General features: G+C 40.8%; 2 protein-coding genes across 5 annotated transcripts; one reads left to right on the top strand and one right to left on the bottom strand.

Annotated features, from left to right (window-relative positions):
- Positions 1-213: 213 nt before the first annotated feature.
- LOC124266404 (inosine-uridine preferring nucleoside hydrolase-like) lies at positions 214-12,127 on the bottom strand. Of its 4 annotated transcripts, none has more exons than XM_046701235.1 (7): positions 12,043-12,094; positions 11,653-11,817; positions 10,761-10,967; positions 6,083-6,257; positions 4,398-4,514; positions 3,695-3,828; positions 214-865 (listed from the first exon to the last, which is right to left on the bottom strand). In XM_046701235.1, the coding sequence occupies exons 3-7, from the start codon at positions 10,932-10,934 to the stop codon at positions 539-541; spliced, it is 927 nt and encodes a 308-aa protein (XP_046557191.1). In that variant the 5' UTR covers positions 10,935-10,967; positions 11,653-11,817; positions 12,043-12,094; the 3' UTR covers positions 214-538. The 4 variants fall into 4 exon arrangements, with proteins under 4 accessions (XP_046557191.1, XP_046557171.1, XP_046557178.1 ...); XM_046701215.1 differs by lacking the exon at positions 3,695-3,828 and adding an exon at positions 2,225-2,367 and having other exon boundaries at positions 12,043-12,087; XM_046701222.1 differs by lacking the exons at positions 3,695-3,828; positions 11,653-11,817 and adding an exon at positions 2,225-2,367 and having other exon boundaries at positions 12,043-12,127.
- A 1,503-nt stretch (positions 12,128-13,630) lies between these two features.
- Positions 13,631-15,539, top strand: LOC124266818. Its single transcript, XM_046701622.1, has 2 exons — positions 13,631-14,180; positions 14,217-15,539. The coding sequence occupies exons 1-2, from the start codon at positions 13,654-13,656 to the stop codon at positions 15,238-15,240; spliced, it is 1,551 nt and encodes a 516-aa protein (XP_046557578.1). The 5' UTR covers positions 13,631-13,653; the 3' UTR covers positions 15,241-15,539.
- Positions 15,540-16,151: the final 612 nt, after the last annotated feature.

The following is a 16,151-nucleotide window of genomic DNA, read 5'->3' as shown; positions in this document are numbered from 1 at the left end:
TATTTTTATATATTGGAAGTGCACCGATTCGTAACATTGTTATTCGACGCCTCGCATCTTTAGATTTCAATAAAGTTAAATATGGCTCAATGCAAAATACACTTTTGATACTGGAATAGACATCAAGCGATGAACATTTGTGCATTTCTGAAAATATGAATTGCTTCTGACAATCCCCAACTCTTACATGAAAATCTTTCAAAAATTGTTCCTCGTTGCCAACTCCTTGAGCTTCCCACACAAAACCAAAACCATAATTGAACAAAGTATTTCGGACAAAATATACCCCCGTTTTCCTACCAACTTTGTCTAAATTGTGCAACATAATATAGCACTGCTTTGGATTTCTATCCTTTGGTAAGCGTAAAAGTTTGAACCAATCGTGTATCGTGTTGGTCTGAGCGAATCATTATATTCCAATAGTCAGATAACAGGAGGTGAATTTCCGTGCAATCATTCCCAGTCCTATGTATAAGACGCGTGACGAAGTGACGTGTGCAACTAGTGGGCGGACACCCCAGTGAAGCCAGCTGTGTTTTCACTGAAGCATTCCCGTCACAAACTGGGTCACCTTCTCAACACAGATCTTTTTAACTATCGTCACATTTGGCTCATTGCCCATTCTGTTCTTCCAGTCAACGACCATTTGGCCTCTTGTCAGTTGTCCGTGTAGCTCTACAGTTGCATGAACAGTCTCCTTGTCCAGTATGCTTTCCCTGTCCAGCACCGTTGTCATGGCAAAGAGGTCACATGACCGGAAACCAGGTTGTTGTCTGACCTTGATATTCTCAATCCAATGTTGGGTGATTTTCTTCAGGAAATTCGCTTTCGGAGTCCCCAGGGCGATCCATTTGTCATAGACAGCCTACAATTAAGTGAGGAAATTAATTCAAAACATATTTTATATATCAGAGATTAAGTAAGCGTTAGAAAATTATCGTTATGATTTGACTGCGTTATGTTTTCTCTCTGAAACATTTTCGGAAAACTATTGAATTTGATATTGATAATACAGTCAGTAACATTCCAGCGTTATCACGATAACATCGTTATCAGTGGGAAATAACACAAGAAACGACCCATCCATCACACGGTTATAAATAATAATAATAAATGTGAATTTATAATGCGCCTTTTCCATGTACAAGGCACATGCTACACAATCTGATTATTATTACCCCAGATAACCCAAGCCGCCTGCTTGCCGCTAGGATGTTAACAGTCACATGACTTATCCCACAGGGTACCCATTTTCGGCTGGGTGATAATAGGCAATTTTGAACAAACTCACTTGCCTAAGATGAGACTACATGTATCACATGTGCTTCACATGTGCTTCGCTGCGGGGCAAGACTGAAGTCCTAGAAACTCTCAAGCTGCCCAAAACGGTCACCCATCCAAGGATTCTATGCGCTTAACTTCAACTGATGTATGACCTGAGCTCTATGCACAGGACCACACACCACTACAAAGCTCGAGCTTCATTCGTCGGCTCTAACATAGGATAGTGTGTCAAGTTAGTCCCGAAAACTAACGGAACTTACATTATAGTAGTCCTTACGGTTTGTAACTAGTTTGGACGAGGCAAAATGTTTATCTATTCAGCAAAACTGAAGCAAAGAGAGCAAGTTAAAGACATTAAATTGTGATTGCCGACGATTACCAACTTAACTGACTTTCTACACTTTTCTCGTCCACAGCACAATTTAGTAGTCTCGGACTTACGGACTAGCGGGAATTTCGAAGGTCAATTAAAATGTCAGAACGACTGCGATAAGCTACAATCAGCGAATCCAGGCAAGGCTAAGGGGAAGCAACTCGGTTAGACCACTATCTGTAACGCCTGCACTATGTATGTAGAGGGTAATGTCCGAGTAACTCTCCATTCCTTTAAAATAATGGAGCCGAGGCCCCGGAGGGGCCGAGGCACATTATTTTTTAAGGAATGGAGAGTTACGAGGATATTACCCTACTTAAATTACATTCAAAGTATTGGGAATATTTCTGTTATCAAAAATAAATGTCAAAATGACAAAATGAAGGTTTGATTTTGAAACTGGTACACATCGCTCCATTCCTGAAAATTAATGGAGCGAACAGACAATGGAATGACGTCACAAATGTAATTTAAGTGCAGATCCTGTGAAGATAATTCTGACCTTTACGGTGCACACGGTTATTTCAAACTTCCCTCTGAAACCATTAAGGTTGCTTGTGTTCCTACCCATGGTATTTGCCTCTGTGTATCCAAGCACGACTCCCACGGAATGATAGTCAGTGGTGCCTTAAACGCGCTCAGGCAAATGTATGCGGCTTCAGGGTCGACATAAAAGTTGAACTCAGATGAAACAGTGACATTGCCACGAGCTGAAAAATACAAAGCAGTTTGGAAGTACCTAATAGTTCACTTTTTTCCTGTTAGGGATTAACAGAAAAGGTTTTAAGTGACAGGCAGTCATCCTTCGCCATATTATCGGGGGAACAGATTGATGCTTAATCAGGGTTAAAATATTCTGGAAGTCGTTCAACAAAGTTGCGTCCTTAGCCTTGCATGATCCGCTGGTCACAGGTCCCAATTCAGAATCGCAAAGATTGTTTTCATCAAACGTAAACGTTCAGACCTACACAAATTTGAGCTAGCTTCTCAGTCAAGTCTAAAAGTGGCAATATAGCCAAAAGCTGCCCATGGCGGCGCTTGACCAAGCTCCCTTCATCGCTTCATAGTGATGGCATGATCAAAGACCGGAACGTTCACTATTACAAGAGAACGTTCATATATGGTTATTTAAAACCAAACTAATTTATTCTGGAAACAACGAAACGTACATGACAATCAGACGGAGATTTGGCAGTCTGTAGATAAAGGTTCAAGCCTCGGTTTGTGACATGCGACATGAGACCCTGACATCTCTACTGTGACCTTGACATCTCTACTCTGACCTTGAGTGATTGAGTATGGTTTTATGCCGCTTTTATAAATATTCCAGCAATATCACGGCGGGGAACAAACAGAAAAGCACTTGACACAATGTACTCATGTCGGGAATAGAACCCGGTCTACGGCGTGACAAGCGAACGCTTTAACCACTAGGTTACCCCACCGCCCCCTGCTTACATAATATCCCACATAAGACTACGGTTATAGGAATTCAAATGGACCAGTGATTCAGTTCGTTATATCCGTAGTTCGTGATACGCATTTCCACTAAAATAAACAGTAAGTGGCACGACAAAAAACAACAATAGTTCCTTATATCAGTCAGTTCGTTATATCAGTAAGTTCGTCATATCAGTCAGTTCGTTATATAAGTCAGTTCGTCATATCCGTCAGTTGGTTATATCCGTCAGTTCGTCATATCCGTCAGTTGGTTATATCCGTCAGTTCGTCATATCCGTCAGTTCGTCATATCCGTCAGTTGGTTATATCCTTCAGTTCGTCATATCCGTCAGTTCGTTATATCAGTCAGTTCGTTATATCAGTCAGTTCGTCATATCCGACAGTTGGTTATATCCGTCAGTTCGTCATATCCGTCAGTTCGTCATATCCGTCAGTTCGTTATAAGCGGGTTCTGTATAAACGCAGTTTACTGTATGTCGTATTAGGCAGCGGAGGTGTGGTAATTCAACAGCCGGTGACTTGGGCATTAGTCGATGGGATTGAAGGCCAAACATATCACAACTATAAAGAACCTACCCAAGGGATGTTTGTATCCAGGCAAACCTCATAGGGGAGTATCGATATATTCTTCAACTCTCTCAAAGAAATATAGGCTGCCTCGCAGTCACAGTAAAAGTTGTGCTCAGCTGAGGTGCTCAGTCTGCCCTTACCTAAAACATAACAACACATTTTTCCAAGATATTTTATGGATTAAACTTCTTATAATTTCTCTCACAACGTTTCGAGACCATTCCAGGTCCCTTCATCAGGTGAACTGGCAGAAAATTATTGAGAGAAATTGGTGAGAGAAATTATATAGAAGTTTAATCCATAAAATATCTTGGACATCACTGTACAACTTCTAAATGCCACTGAAAGACAACACATTTTTCGTATCAATATTCATGATGCATGCACTGTCGTGACAATAACGTGATTTTAATTATTATTTTTTTATGTCAGTAAATTGGAGTTCAAACCATGTAGTCAGAACTGGCAGGTACATCAAAACTGGAACCAAAACCATCAAAATACAGCCTTAATTGGCTGATCAAACTAGTGGTCACGAGACATGTTTTTTTCTTTATTTTTCGTAACAAACAATTTCAATCTACCCTCAGATATACAAAATATCGTAAAACATATTTGACCTCAAGCATTGCTGTTTATGTTTTTGAGTTTCACTTTTTTGTTGGTATATTTGTCATTTTGTGCGGGAGGCACACACTCGAGTCCTCACCTTCAGTATTTCCTCCCATAATGAACACCTCCTTCAGTTTCTTCCCAAGATCCGGATCCAGGCGCAACGCAAGAGCGATATTCGTCAGAGGCCCCAGAGGAATGAGAGTTATCTCCCCTTTGACGAAAAGGTATTTCATTATTTACTGAATCAACTTATGAATCAAAGTAAACAAAATTATGAAATGAACTGAAATGAAATAATAACAGCTCTCTTTGTATTAAGACAGTTTGCGGGGTTTTCATTCTTAAAAAGTAACTGGGTTGTGGTCGAACTAGACTGACTGAGTTTTGTTTTACGCCTCTTTTAGCAATATTCGAGCAACATCACGGCGGGGGACGGTCGAACTAGAGATAAAATTAGAACCAGATTATTTAGTTTGCCAATGTAAGCACATACGTAGGGACGTTGGCATAAGAAAATATATGCAAATATTTCCCGTATCGTTTTTTTTTGCGGGAAGAAAAGACATAGAAGTTATGATAATCATTTCGACATAATAATCAGAGAATACTAGTAATATTGTAACAAACAAATAACACAAAAGCAAAACCCCCACCCCCACCCCCGCCAAAAAAAAATACAAATAAATAAATAAATAAATAAATAAATAAAATTATAAAAAAATGTTAACTTAAAGTGAAATGAATTCAGGGCCCTGCACCTTCATTAGATGAAGCTTGGTGTCAAATATGAAAAAAAATCCAGTGAATGGTTTTTGCGATATCTTGCTGACTATGTTAACCAAAATCGGACGTCACCAAAATCAACTGGACCTTGCACTTTCCTTAGATGAAGCTTGGTGTCAAATATGAAGAAAGTCCAGTAAATGGTTCTTGAGATATGTCGCTGACCATCTCAGTCTAAGTAAACTTAGGCTCAGTATTATTCGTTACACTGCTTATAGCAGTGTAACGAATAATATTGAGCCTAAGTTTTCTTAGACTGCTGACCATCTTAACATGCAGGTTAACATTCTGAAATCTATAAAGTGTCGCTGTGACCTTGAAAATCAAGTGAAGGTCACCAACATCAACTGGGCCCTGCGCCTTCCCGAGATAAAGCTTGATGGCAAATATGAAGAAAATCCAGTGAATGGTTCTTGAGGTATCTCGCTGACAAGCATAACATGCAGGTTAATATGCTGAAATCTTCAAAGTGTCGCTATGACCTTGAACGTTATGTGAAGGTCACTGGGCCCCGCGCCTTTCCTAGATAAAGCTTGGTGTTGAATATGAAGAAAATCTAGTGAACGGTTCTTGAGATATCTCGCTGACAAGAGTACAACGTTAATGTCCCCTTGTGACCTTGAAATGAACGTCAAGGTCACCAAACCTTTCTTAAACTGTGATTAACCTAGGTACCAAATATGAAAAGAATCTAGTCAACGGATCTTAAGATATTCCAATTCGTACGGACGTACGGACGGACGGACGGACGGAGCCTCATACTATATCCCCGCTTCGCGCTAAACGCGCGGCGGGGGATAAAAAAAACCTAAGTATATTGATATATTAATCAGAAAATAGTGTTTTAACAGACAATTAAGGTTCACTGAGGAATTCGCAGTAAGTCTCAGAAAGATGACAGTGTAGATATAATTCTTCTTCATTAGCGTGATTATCTGACTGGGAGTCAGTAAATAAAATAAAAACACGAACAACCTGGAAATTAAAAATGCTTACCTGGATGTTTGTTGATGAGTCTGAGTATAGCCATGACAGCATGCTCTGACTGAAGGTCTGCGATGTCAACCGACTCGGACCACGTGGCGTCACCCAGGCCGTCCACACCGTGGAAGTGAGACGCATCCTTTTCGTTGTCTAGGATGGGTCGATCTGCTCCTCGGTACACAGGGATCTGGGTCACAGGGGGAAGAGAGTCAGTGAGGGGTGAGGTTGCATATGACATAAAAATATATAATTTAAATATTATTACTTCCATAAAAAAAAAAAATTTGACCACTGAAACCGTTCACGCATGTTTCAAAATTGGTAAATATTATCAAATTTAAATAGATTAGATTACTTAACTAGGTCATTAATTTCAGGTTCTTTTATCCTTGAGAAAAAATCTGTAAGTTTAGGTGTTTATATTTTTGTCCATGTTTTTTTTTAAAAGCTCTGGGGCTCCTTTCACGAAGCAACCTTTACTAAGGTTAACCTTAACTCCCATTCTTTAACATTGCACTAAGGTCACCTTAAAGACTTACGATCACCTTAGTGTTTTGTGAAAGGAGTCCCTGGTTTGACGTAATGGTCGTTTGTTTACTGATCGAAGATGTCATGGTCCAGTTGTGATTTGCGTTGTTGGACGCAGAAAATGTCACTGTTTAAGGACCCACATCTTTCCTCCCAGAAAAGTTGAGTCCAGCGGAATCCAGTTTTTTGCAATATCTCAGTCTCATATATTTTTTCCTCATTTGCGAGAATAGCATGTCCGGACAGAAGTTTCGAAATGTTGATATGGATATTATCAGATATATTCAAATGGGTCATAACAACAAAATACTTACACATACAAAGTCTGGTCTTGATGTGACTAAAGTCATAAAATTGATAAAACATGGGGAAAGGGTCATACCTGTAGCCCGTTCGTCGCCAAATGCGAATGATGAATTGCAAAATAACTCAAAATCTTGAATGGATTATTAAATGCCAGTTTTGTTAATCACAATGAATACCCTCTACTCAACAATATTTCCTGTCTGTTACTTTCATACCTATCACTGGAAAAAGTTGGAAAACTATTATGTTATTATGTGTACAAGTTGACATGTTTAACGGAGGGGGTACAACCGTAGACGGAACAGCGTAACCAACGAGTTACACCATTCGCCATCACTCGGCCCTTTCCGTGATGTCCAAAGACAATCGTCCCGTAACCGATGAATATTTGTGCGAAAATACGACAAACCAATCAGAACGCACGTAAGGATTGAGGTACTTTGATGAAAATAATCGCGAGTACTTATGTCGGTTTCGGCAGTATGTGATTATTTAAGAAAGCATAAATCATTTTAGCCATTTTGATATTACAAAGAACATAGCAAACAGAATAGTATGGACTAAGTTGAAGTTTTAATAACTCAAGGAAAATGCCATGAGCGGTGAGAGATTCAAATACATGAATGTGAGTTTGTTTACATAACAGCTCTTATGGCAGCATTTTTATAATTATTATTATTTTATTTTGCTTTCTTTTTCTTTTTGGGGGTTTATCGCCCGACCGGCCCTTCTAATTTATTGCAGGACAACCCCCACCCCCATACTATTCATAAAAAAAACCCAAATTCTTTGGTCATTCCAACACCGCCGACTCGAGCCTAAAACGTACCGCCTCGTCATATAAAATGTTGTAATCAATCAAGTCCAAAGAACGCCAGAAATTGTAATAAGAATTACAATAAATGAGAATGAAGAACATTATTCGGATATAATTTTGTCTTTATTAAGTTTTTTTAATTTTTTAGATTCCCCACCCAACCACCCATATTCAGAATTTGGTGGCTACGTAAAAACACTAAAAATCAAAATTGTGCCCTTATAGGTCCAACTGAGTGCTTTCTGTGACGATATTGCCAGCTTGCTTTGCAGATTTTACGTGCGTTTGACGACATTTTTGGAGTAATGTAACAGACGATCTTTTTATTCCGATAGGCGATAACTCTCCTTTGAATACACAATGCCATTTAGAAAGTGGTCAAATGTAACATATGTTATGCTTGGGATTACACGTTGTCAGTAAAGTACGAGTCAGGCACCTAATCGCCAGCACAGAAAGCAAGCCAACTAGCCCTCTCACCTACCGGAAATCTATGTGGAAGCCGCGGTGGGCAGTGATTGTTAGTTTAGAAAACAACATCGTTTGTTTAATCTCCAAGTGTAACACAAGATGACGGGGAAAACGCCATGAAATACCGTTATATTGTCACCGCGTGTCCTACGTCGGAACACGAGGCAGTGTTAGCCCCTATTATCGCATCGATGAAATATTGAAACCTCACTTGATATGTCAGCCCACGTGTTATTTCCAACGACAATTCCTTAGCTGTTGCTATTGCTGCATTCAAATCTAACAAATAGTTCTCATACTACCACTGACCTCAATGTAATAAATTCGGAGATATGTCTACATCTGCAGCCAACGGACATCCTCTGACAAGCGTTTATCGCCAATATACATCCGTGACTTAACTTATAATTGAAGAAATACAGTGCAGAATTTAACAGTTAGTCCTACATATAAATTAACGTTTTGATGAGCAGTTCCTCACGCATCGATTTCATTTTGTTTTAAAAATGTTGACACTATATTTTCAAAGTATACGTAATGTATATCTATCATCCAAGGACCGCCTCCGTGGTGTAGTGGTTTGAGCGTCCGCCCGGAGAGCACTATAAAACAAGCTTCAGTCTGGGCTAGTACAAGCAGCCGCACATACACATAAACACGTCGTCATATGAGCGAAATATTCCCAAGCACGACGTTAAACCCAATTTCACCTCACCTCACCTATCATCCAAGCAGTTAGTCGGTTGCAGCAGAGATGCCAGTCATCATAGATTGAAATAAACGTTTTACCCATAATATTTTATCCCTCATTAAATGTGTCCATGAGCCACCTTTTTACCTCATCAAACTGTTTATAAATTGCACTCTTAATCTCACAGCCTAACACGGGCGTGGCCATTTTGAATGCCAGTGAGCAACACAGGAAAGCCGTTTTGGATGATAACCTAGTTTTGGGGGTTACTTTATGCAGGGAGACTATATAAGTTGTTGAGTATTCCTGCTTTATGGCACACTCTCGCGCAGTGATGACTTAGCATAACATCAGTGCCACAGGCTAATTTGCATATCACGTGACCGGACTTTTCTCTTGTTTGTAAACAAACGGGCATATTCATAATAAGAAGAGACTGGCCTTACGCAAGCTTTTCGGCGCGCTCTTCACATATATATTACATATATATTCTTCCACAACTGCGACAGTAAGGTTTATGACAGTTCATATTTATATATCAAACTGGCTGCATCTTTTGCTCTCTGTCGGCTTCGATGACAGCACGTGGAGCCGTACAACGTATGTAAACACCTTAAGGATCGCTACGCAGATCGAAATAGTGTTACACGTTTTAGGATATTTTCTCAGTGAAACAAAACCATTCTATCAAAGATGTTTAATTAGATGTGTAGACTCGTCACAAATAAAAGAGTTAAGAAATATGTACATTATATTGAATGGACGGTGCAAGATGTGACGAATCGTCACATCTTTCTGGCCTGTGGCAGAGGTACTATGCTGGCTGGCCGCATGGAACTCTGGGTAGGAGAGTGACTTTATGGGTCCGGGACAAATGAAGCTGAACTCTTGCAGTCATGGCAGTGTTCAGGATATCCAGCACTCAAGTTAGACTAACCCTTAGTCACTGAATATATATAGTTTTGATGGTAACAAATAATCCCATTTACATTGAAAATCAGCCTCAGTAAGATGGGAGATTTAGAGGAAATCTAGACTTGCTTCATTAAGGGCTTTTAGCATTGCAGAAAGGGCTGGGTAGAAGGGAAAATAATGTTTGACGTCGTTCCGATGTTCATACGTCAGCACGCGTCGATACTGGGGCATGTACCGGAATAATACGAATGGGTCTCCGAGGTTGGTTGGTTGGTTGTTGTTTAACGCCACACTCAGCAATATTCCAGCTATATGGCGGCGGTCTGGAAATAATCGAGGCTGGACTAGACAATCCAGTGATCAACAACATGAGCATCGATCTACGCGATTCGATGACACGTGTCAAAAAAGTCAGCGAGCCTGATCCGATCCCGTTAGTCGCCTCTTACGATAAGCATGGATTACTGAAGATCAATTCTAACCCGGGATCTTCACAGGTTGATTATCAAGGGAACTATTTTGATAAAACTACATAAGAACTAAGGATATTTAATCGCATTCTAAAGCCACACAGTTTCGACAAAGTGTGTGTTCGACAGAAGCACGACAATAACTCTGTAGATTACAATCAGAAAAGTAGTCCGTCATAATTTGACCTTAGGTCATCACCATGGAGTAGCCAATCACGGAACTGTAATTCAATCTCACACATATGTTTGATACCAGTAATATCACATGGGTTTCTCACATAAGGGCGGTGGGGTAGCCTGGTGGATAAAGAGTTCGCTCGTCACACCGAAGACCGGGTTCGATTCCCCAGTTGGGTACAATGTGTGAAGCCCATTTCGGGTGTCCCCCGCCCTGATATTGCTGGAATATTGTATAAAGCGGCATAAAACTGCGTAAAGCTAATCTCACTCACTCACTCACACATAGATGTGTATAAGATATGAAATACTCACATTCTCCTTGCCACATGCCTTGAGGACTCTGAGCGTATTGACGCACACTTTGTCCAGGGCAATATTTCCCCGGACACACGTGATCGCTAACACCTCGACATCAGCCCGCGACAGCAGCAGCATCAACGCCGTGGCGTCGTCAATACCGGTGTCTACGTCCACAATCACCTTCATATTCCTTCTGTTGAAGACGCGCTGAAGTTCGACCTGAGAAACGTGGTCTAAATATAGTGTTGGATATCGTGGACCGTAAGTACAGAAAATGAATGCAATGAAGACCAACATCTTGGATAAAGGTACAAGAATCTGTACCTATCGAAACGTCGCTTTCACTAAATAAACACGTTGTTACCCACAAAGTTGTCTATATTGTACTTCCAAACTTCTAAAATGCGATAAATTAATGTACAAATTTTAATGAGGTGAAGTGGGGGTTAACATCGTGTTGAAAATTGCTGACTTAGTGACTCCAAGCCGAACAGGCCGTATGTTATCTCCTTGGACCAGCCAAGGCAACAACAAATAGCTGTTAAAATTATTTGATGTGGACGGAGGGAGATCAAACCTCAGTTGACCTCGTCACGGAAATGACAATTATCATATTGATATACAATATATTACATGTGATACAGTGTGATTGCACATGATATATTGCATTTACTGCATATATCATAGGATTAGGAATAAAAGGTTACTTACATATTGTGTCATGTTGATTTTGTTTTGTTTTGGTTTTTTGTTGTTGTTTTTAGGCAGTTACAACACAACAACGCACATAAAATAGATAACTACTATTACAAAAATAAGACAAAATTTCGACCATCCTGCTGACAGATATTGGAATCGAACGTGAAATTAGAAATCACACTAAGCAAGTTGTCAGAAAGCATACCCTCAGAGTGACCTCCCTTAGCTCCTTGTCCGGAACCACGTTTGAATGTAAATCAGTGGAAGTGGCCTTTAGTTTCTGTTCTGCATTCAGACCTTTACTGTTGCAACTTCTTATCAGTCGTATATTTTGATAAGATATGGCTTGTACAGGCCATGCTCTCCAGAACTAAACCAGCATAGGAAACATACATATTAATATTATCACAAGCGGTCACGTGTTCGCGGGACTGAACAGGCTTATCGTGCATCGTGTGGCGAATATCTAGATTCGCTACACTAGATAGCCTATCGCAAGGTGCATAGACTACTGTCTACAGCGCAGTGATTGTCGATATACTGTGTGCTATCCGTAGTTTCGCGTTGGTGTTACATAATACACGAGGGCACTTACCTGCTAACAGATGACCGAGCCAAACAGAACACTGGCTGGGCTTCGAAGTCGCTATATCGTGCAGGTCAAAGGTCACGCGTCTAGGTTGTGAGCTTGCACGTTTGAAAACGACGTGACCTGGTGAACAACGGCTTTATTAATATGCAAGTCATGTTTCATATATAGTGCGACTCATATATATATATATATATACTTATCTTCACATTGAAACAAGCACATACATATATACATCTGCCTCGAACGGATCGGGGCGGTGGGGTATAAGCCTAGTGATTTGAAGCGTTCGCTCGTCACGCCGAATGGGTACGACGTGTGAAGCCAATTTCTGGTGTCCGCAGCCGTGATATTGCTGGAATATTGCTAAAACGGCGTAAAGCTAAACCTGTTCACACAATCTCACTCCGACTGAATCGTGTGCTCGGAGAGCTCGACCCGTGAAGATCCGGGTTAGAACTGATCTTCAGTAACCCATGCTTGTCGTAAGAGGCGACTAACGGGATCGGGTAGTCAGGCTGGCTGACATGGTTGACACATGTCATCGGGTCCCAATTGCGCAGTTCGATGCTCATACTGTTGATCACTGGATCGTCTGGTCCAGACTCGTTTATTTACAGACCTCCGCCATAAAGCTGGAATATTAATTGCGGCGTAAAACTAAACTCAACCACTCACTCACTCGGAGAGCTCAAGGCCGATGTCTCGATCCCTGGTCGCATCGTTCCAAACGACCACAAAGCCCACACAACACAACCCTCACCTACTCAATTCAAAACATCCACACCCTAACACACTCCACATTTGGGGCGGTGAGGTAACGTGGTTAAATTATTTGCTCGTCACGCTGAAGACCAGGGTTCGATTCCCCACATGGGTACATTGTGTGAAGCCCATTTCTGGTGTCCCCCGCTGTGAAATTGCTGGAATATTGCTAAAAAAAGACATCAAACTAAATATCGCTCATTCGCAATATCAACATTCGCATTCGTATGTGTATCCACACCTGCCGCCAATACCCAGAAACACCGAGGTGACATACCGACATTCTTCTGGTCAGAACAAGTGGGTTTAAAGGTATGTGGTTGAGGGAGAGGGTTGGAATTCCGTTGGAGACGGGCTGTATTTTCACGGTATTTAATGTTTGAAACAAAAATCTATTTTCAAGGGAAATGATAGAGCACAAGGTTTTCTTGTAGCCTCTCTCTTACTCTGAGAAAGGTGAAGTGACACATTAGTTTTCAACTCGCTGATAACATATTTTCAGTAAATATCCAGCATGCGCAACGTGTCTATTATGTGACTTTTTTTTGTTACAATGTTTAGAGGGTTTTGGTGGAGAAGAAATCTGCAAACAAGTATTTTTTCAAGCAATTCCGGAACATATATTTGTATTTAAGTGTGTTGGGCTTTGACTACATTCCGATGGATTGAATGACCATGTGGAGTGACAGATTCGCCCAGGGCACTGTGACAAAACTCAAGGACTTAACCCGAATTCACCCACACGTATCCTATTAGTTATGTTAGTTTATAAGATAATGAACCTTTTCCTGCTATTAGCTACTTATCTGCATCCCGTCGCTCTCGCCTGGTTACAGAGGCAGCATTGCCAATATGTCACTCTCCCTGTTCAGCCTGTGTTTCATACTCACGGTGTTTACGCACCATGCATGGGGATACACCAACAAAAAGAACGACAAAATGTCCGCCAGGTTTCTCCTTTTTGAACTCAGCCAAAATGCTCTTAAACAAGAGATGGATTTAAAGTTTCATACCTTGGAAAATCAAATTGCTGAGCTGAAAGTCACAGGGTATGTGGGCAAGGCAGTAGAAAGACTGAAAAGAAAGTATCAGAACATTGAGGGACTCCTTGGCAAACTTTCCGATCAGCTGAACGCTGTTCAGCAAGAAAACAAAATTTTAAAGGCTGAGATAGCTGCTCTGAAAAAGGTAGTTGAACCCGAGGCTGGGCCTCAAGGGCAGGTTGACAATGATGCATTTCCAGATACGACGTCCAGTGCGCCAAATAATTCAAGAAGAAAGGAAAAGACTGACAATCCTGTTGTTACCCCAAAAGCATTGTCTGGAGTGACTGGGGTGGAGGAGGACGGTACCCATAATGGTTCATCTACACCCGTGTCTGAAACGGATGGGGATGGAAAAACGGACTCTCTTCTTGAAGTCACAACAAAACCGTTTTCTGGATCGGGTGGAGATGAAGAAACGATCTCTGTTCTTGAAGTCACAACAAAACCGTTTTCTGGATCGGTTGGAGATGAAGAACCGAGCTCTGTTCTTGAAGTCACAACAAAATCGTTTTCCGGGTCGGTTGGAGATGAAGAAACGGACTCTGTTCTTGAAGTCACAACAAAACGGCTGTCTGAATCGGTTGGAAGAGACGTATCTGCTTCCAAGGGCCGCAATGGACGGCTTCTTGTTGCCCCTTGGGGCCATGCAGAACCATTGCAGGTGAATCTGTCCGACTACACCGTAAGTAATTATTCTCTTGGGATCAGTGACTATCAGTCAGTTGTGTTCATACCTAAAATTCAGTCCCTTATTGTCACAGGAATTGCGCCATTTAATTTGAGGAGCATAATATATGTGTCAAGGATTAACAGCAGCGATCTTCAACCGTTGGTTCGAAACTATGCTTGTCATGCCTCTACGGTTGACGAAGATAGAGAGCTCATCGTCGTTACAACATTTCGACCCAGGAAAACGGTCAGTTCTTTAAAATACGATGGCAGTGATCTGAAAACGATTGCAGATCTGTCCGCCTATAATTATCCGTACGGTTTGGCACTTGACTATAAACTGAGACGGATCTACGTATGCACCGACACGAAACTCCTATCAATGACCTACAACGGAAATGACGTCAGAGTGGTTCACTCTGGGAAGAACATAATGACAGTGACTGCAGATATGACTGATCGTGTTCTCTACTTTAATGATGACACTGGGTTAATGAAACATTCTTTGGATTCTGGAGAGACTGTAACGATGGTCAACCTTGCCTTTACACCGTGGAATTTCATACACGCAAGAGGATTTGACGGGTCAAACAATCTCTATGTGAGCAGTTTACGAGGAAGGATGGTCGGAGTGTTTAAACTCGACACCAACAGCAGCTATATCCCCATCCTGCCTGGTTGTACCCCTTGCAGATATGTGTCGGCCATTTGCCTCATCCCGTAAAAAGGGTGGCGGGGTAGCCTAGTGGTTAAAGCGATCGCTCGTCACGCTGTAGACCCGGGTTCGATTCCCAACATGGGTACAAACTCACTCACTCACTCATCCCTTAAAGGCATTGTCATCTCATGGCAGTAAATATTACTTTATATTATGCATTTGTTTAAAATCGACATTCAGTCGACCATCGAGTCGTGTCTTTGGATAGTAGCAGCTCATGACAGATGGAAATGTGTGACTCGGGTTTAAAACCACATTAATGGATATTTAAATTGTATAAAATGTATAAAACACTGTACAAATAAGAAATAGTTTAACTCGTACTTTATAAGACCTCTATAAGGCAACAAGATCTTACTACGTAATACAGCTAATCTTGATCTACCGTATCGTAATTAAGAGCTAGTATATATGTACAAATGTACTTCTCATCAAATAATTAGACTCACGAGTGGAAATATAGCCACTTACTTCAGGCAACTTTTCTAAACTAAACTTTGCAAAATATGCCATACTTTTTAAGGCACTGTTTACACATGAACTGATGTATTGTAAAACAAATTCGTAACGTTGAACAGATTATTGTCATGAGTTCAGTAAATGATGAAAATCAGTGAAAATTGGCTAATTTTTTAACAAAACTGCACATGCATGATATTTGCACATGCTTTACAGCGATTTGATGCATGGTCCTCCTGCAGTTCAGCGGCATAAAGTTTGCAGCTGGTTCCCCAAGTTAGTGGAGAAATCAATCTTCGATGTAACCATATTTATTATATAGGTAGTATTTTTCCTGTACCACGATTGGTCAAAATACCGTCACATGATTGACTACAAAACACGATATTGACTTGAGTTTTCTGATAAATTACGATATTGACTTGGGTTACTAAAAATAGACAAGGAATCCCGTACGA

This window comes from Haliotis rubra, unplaced genomic scaffold, assembly GCF_003918875.1.
Source record: "Haliotis rubra isolate DU_JTF1 unplaced genomic scaffold, ASM391887v1 Scf100, whole genome shotgun sequence".
NCBI lineage: Eukaryota > Metazoa > Mollusca > Gastropoda > Lepetellida > Haliotidae > Haliotis > Haliotis rubra.
This window is presented reverse-complemented; position numbering and strand designations above follow the sequence as displayed.

Coding starts and splice junctions, on each gene's coding strand:
- LOC124266404 (XM_046701222.1), bottom strand. CDS start 10,934: ATGAAGGTGATTGTGGACGTAGACACCGGTATTGACGACGCCACGGCG. Junction 4,515..6,082: donor ACTCATCAACAAACATCCAG/GTAAGCATTTTT, acceptor TTTTCGTCAAAG/GGGAGATAACTCTCATTCCT. Junction 866..2,224: donor CACAGAGGCAAATACCATGG/GTAGGAACACAA, acceptor ACTTAATTGTAG/GCTGTCTATGACAAATGGAT.
- LOC124266818 (XM_046701622.1), top strand. CDS start 13,654: ATGTCACTCTCCCTGTTCAGCCTGTGTTTCATACTCACGGTGTTTACG. Junction 14,181..14,216: donor GGTTCATCTACACCCGTGTC/TGAAACGGATGG, acceptor GGACTCTCTTCT/TGAAGTCACAACAAAACCGT.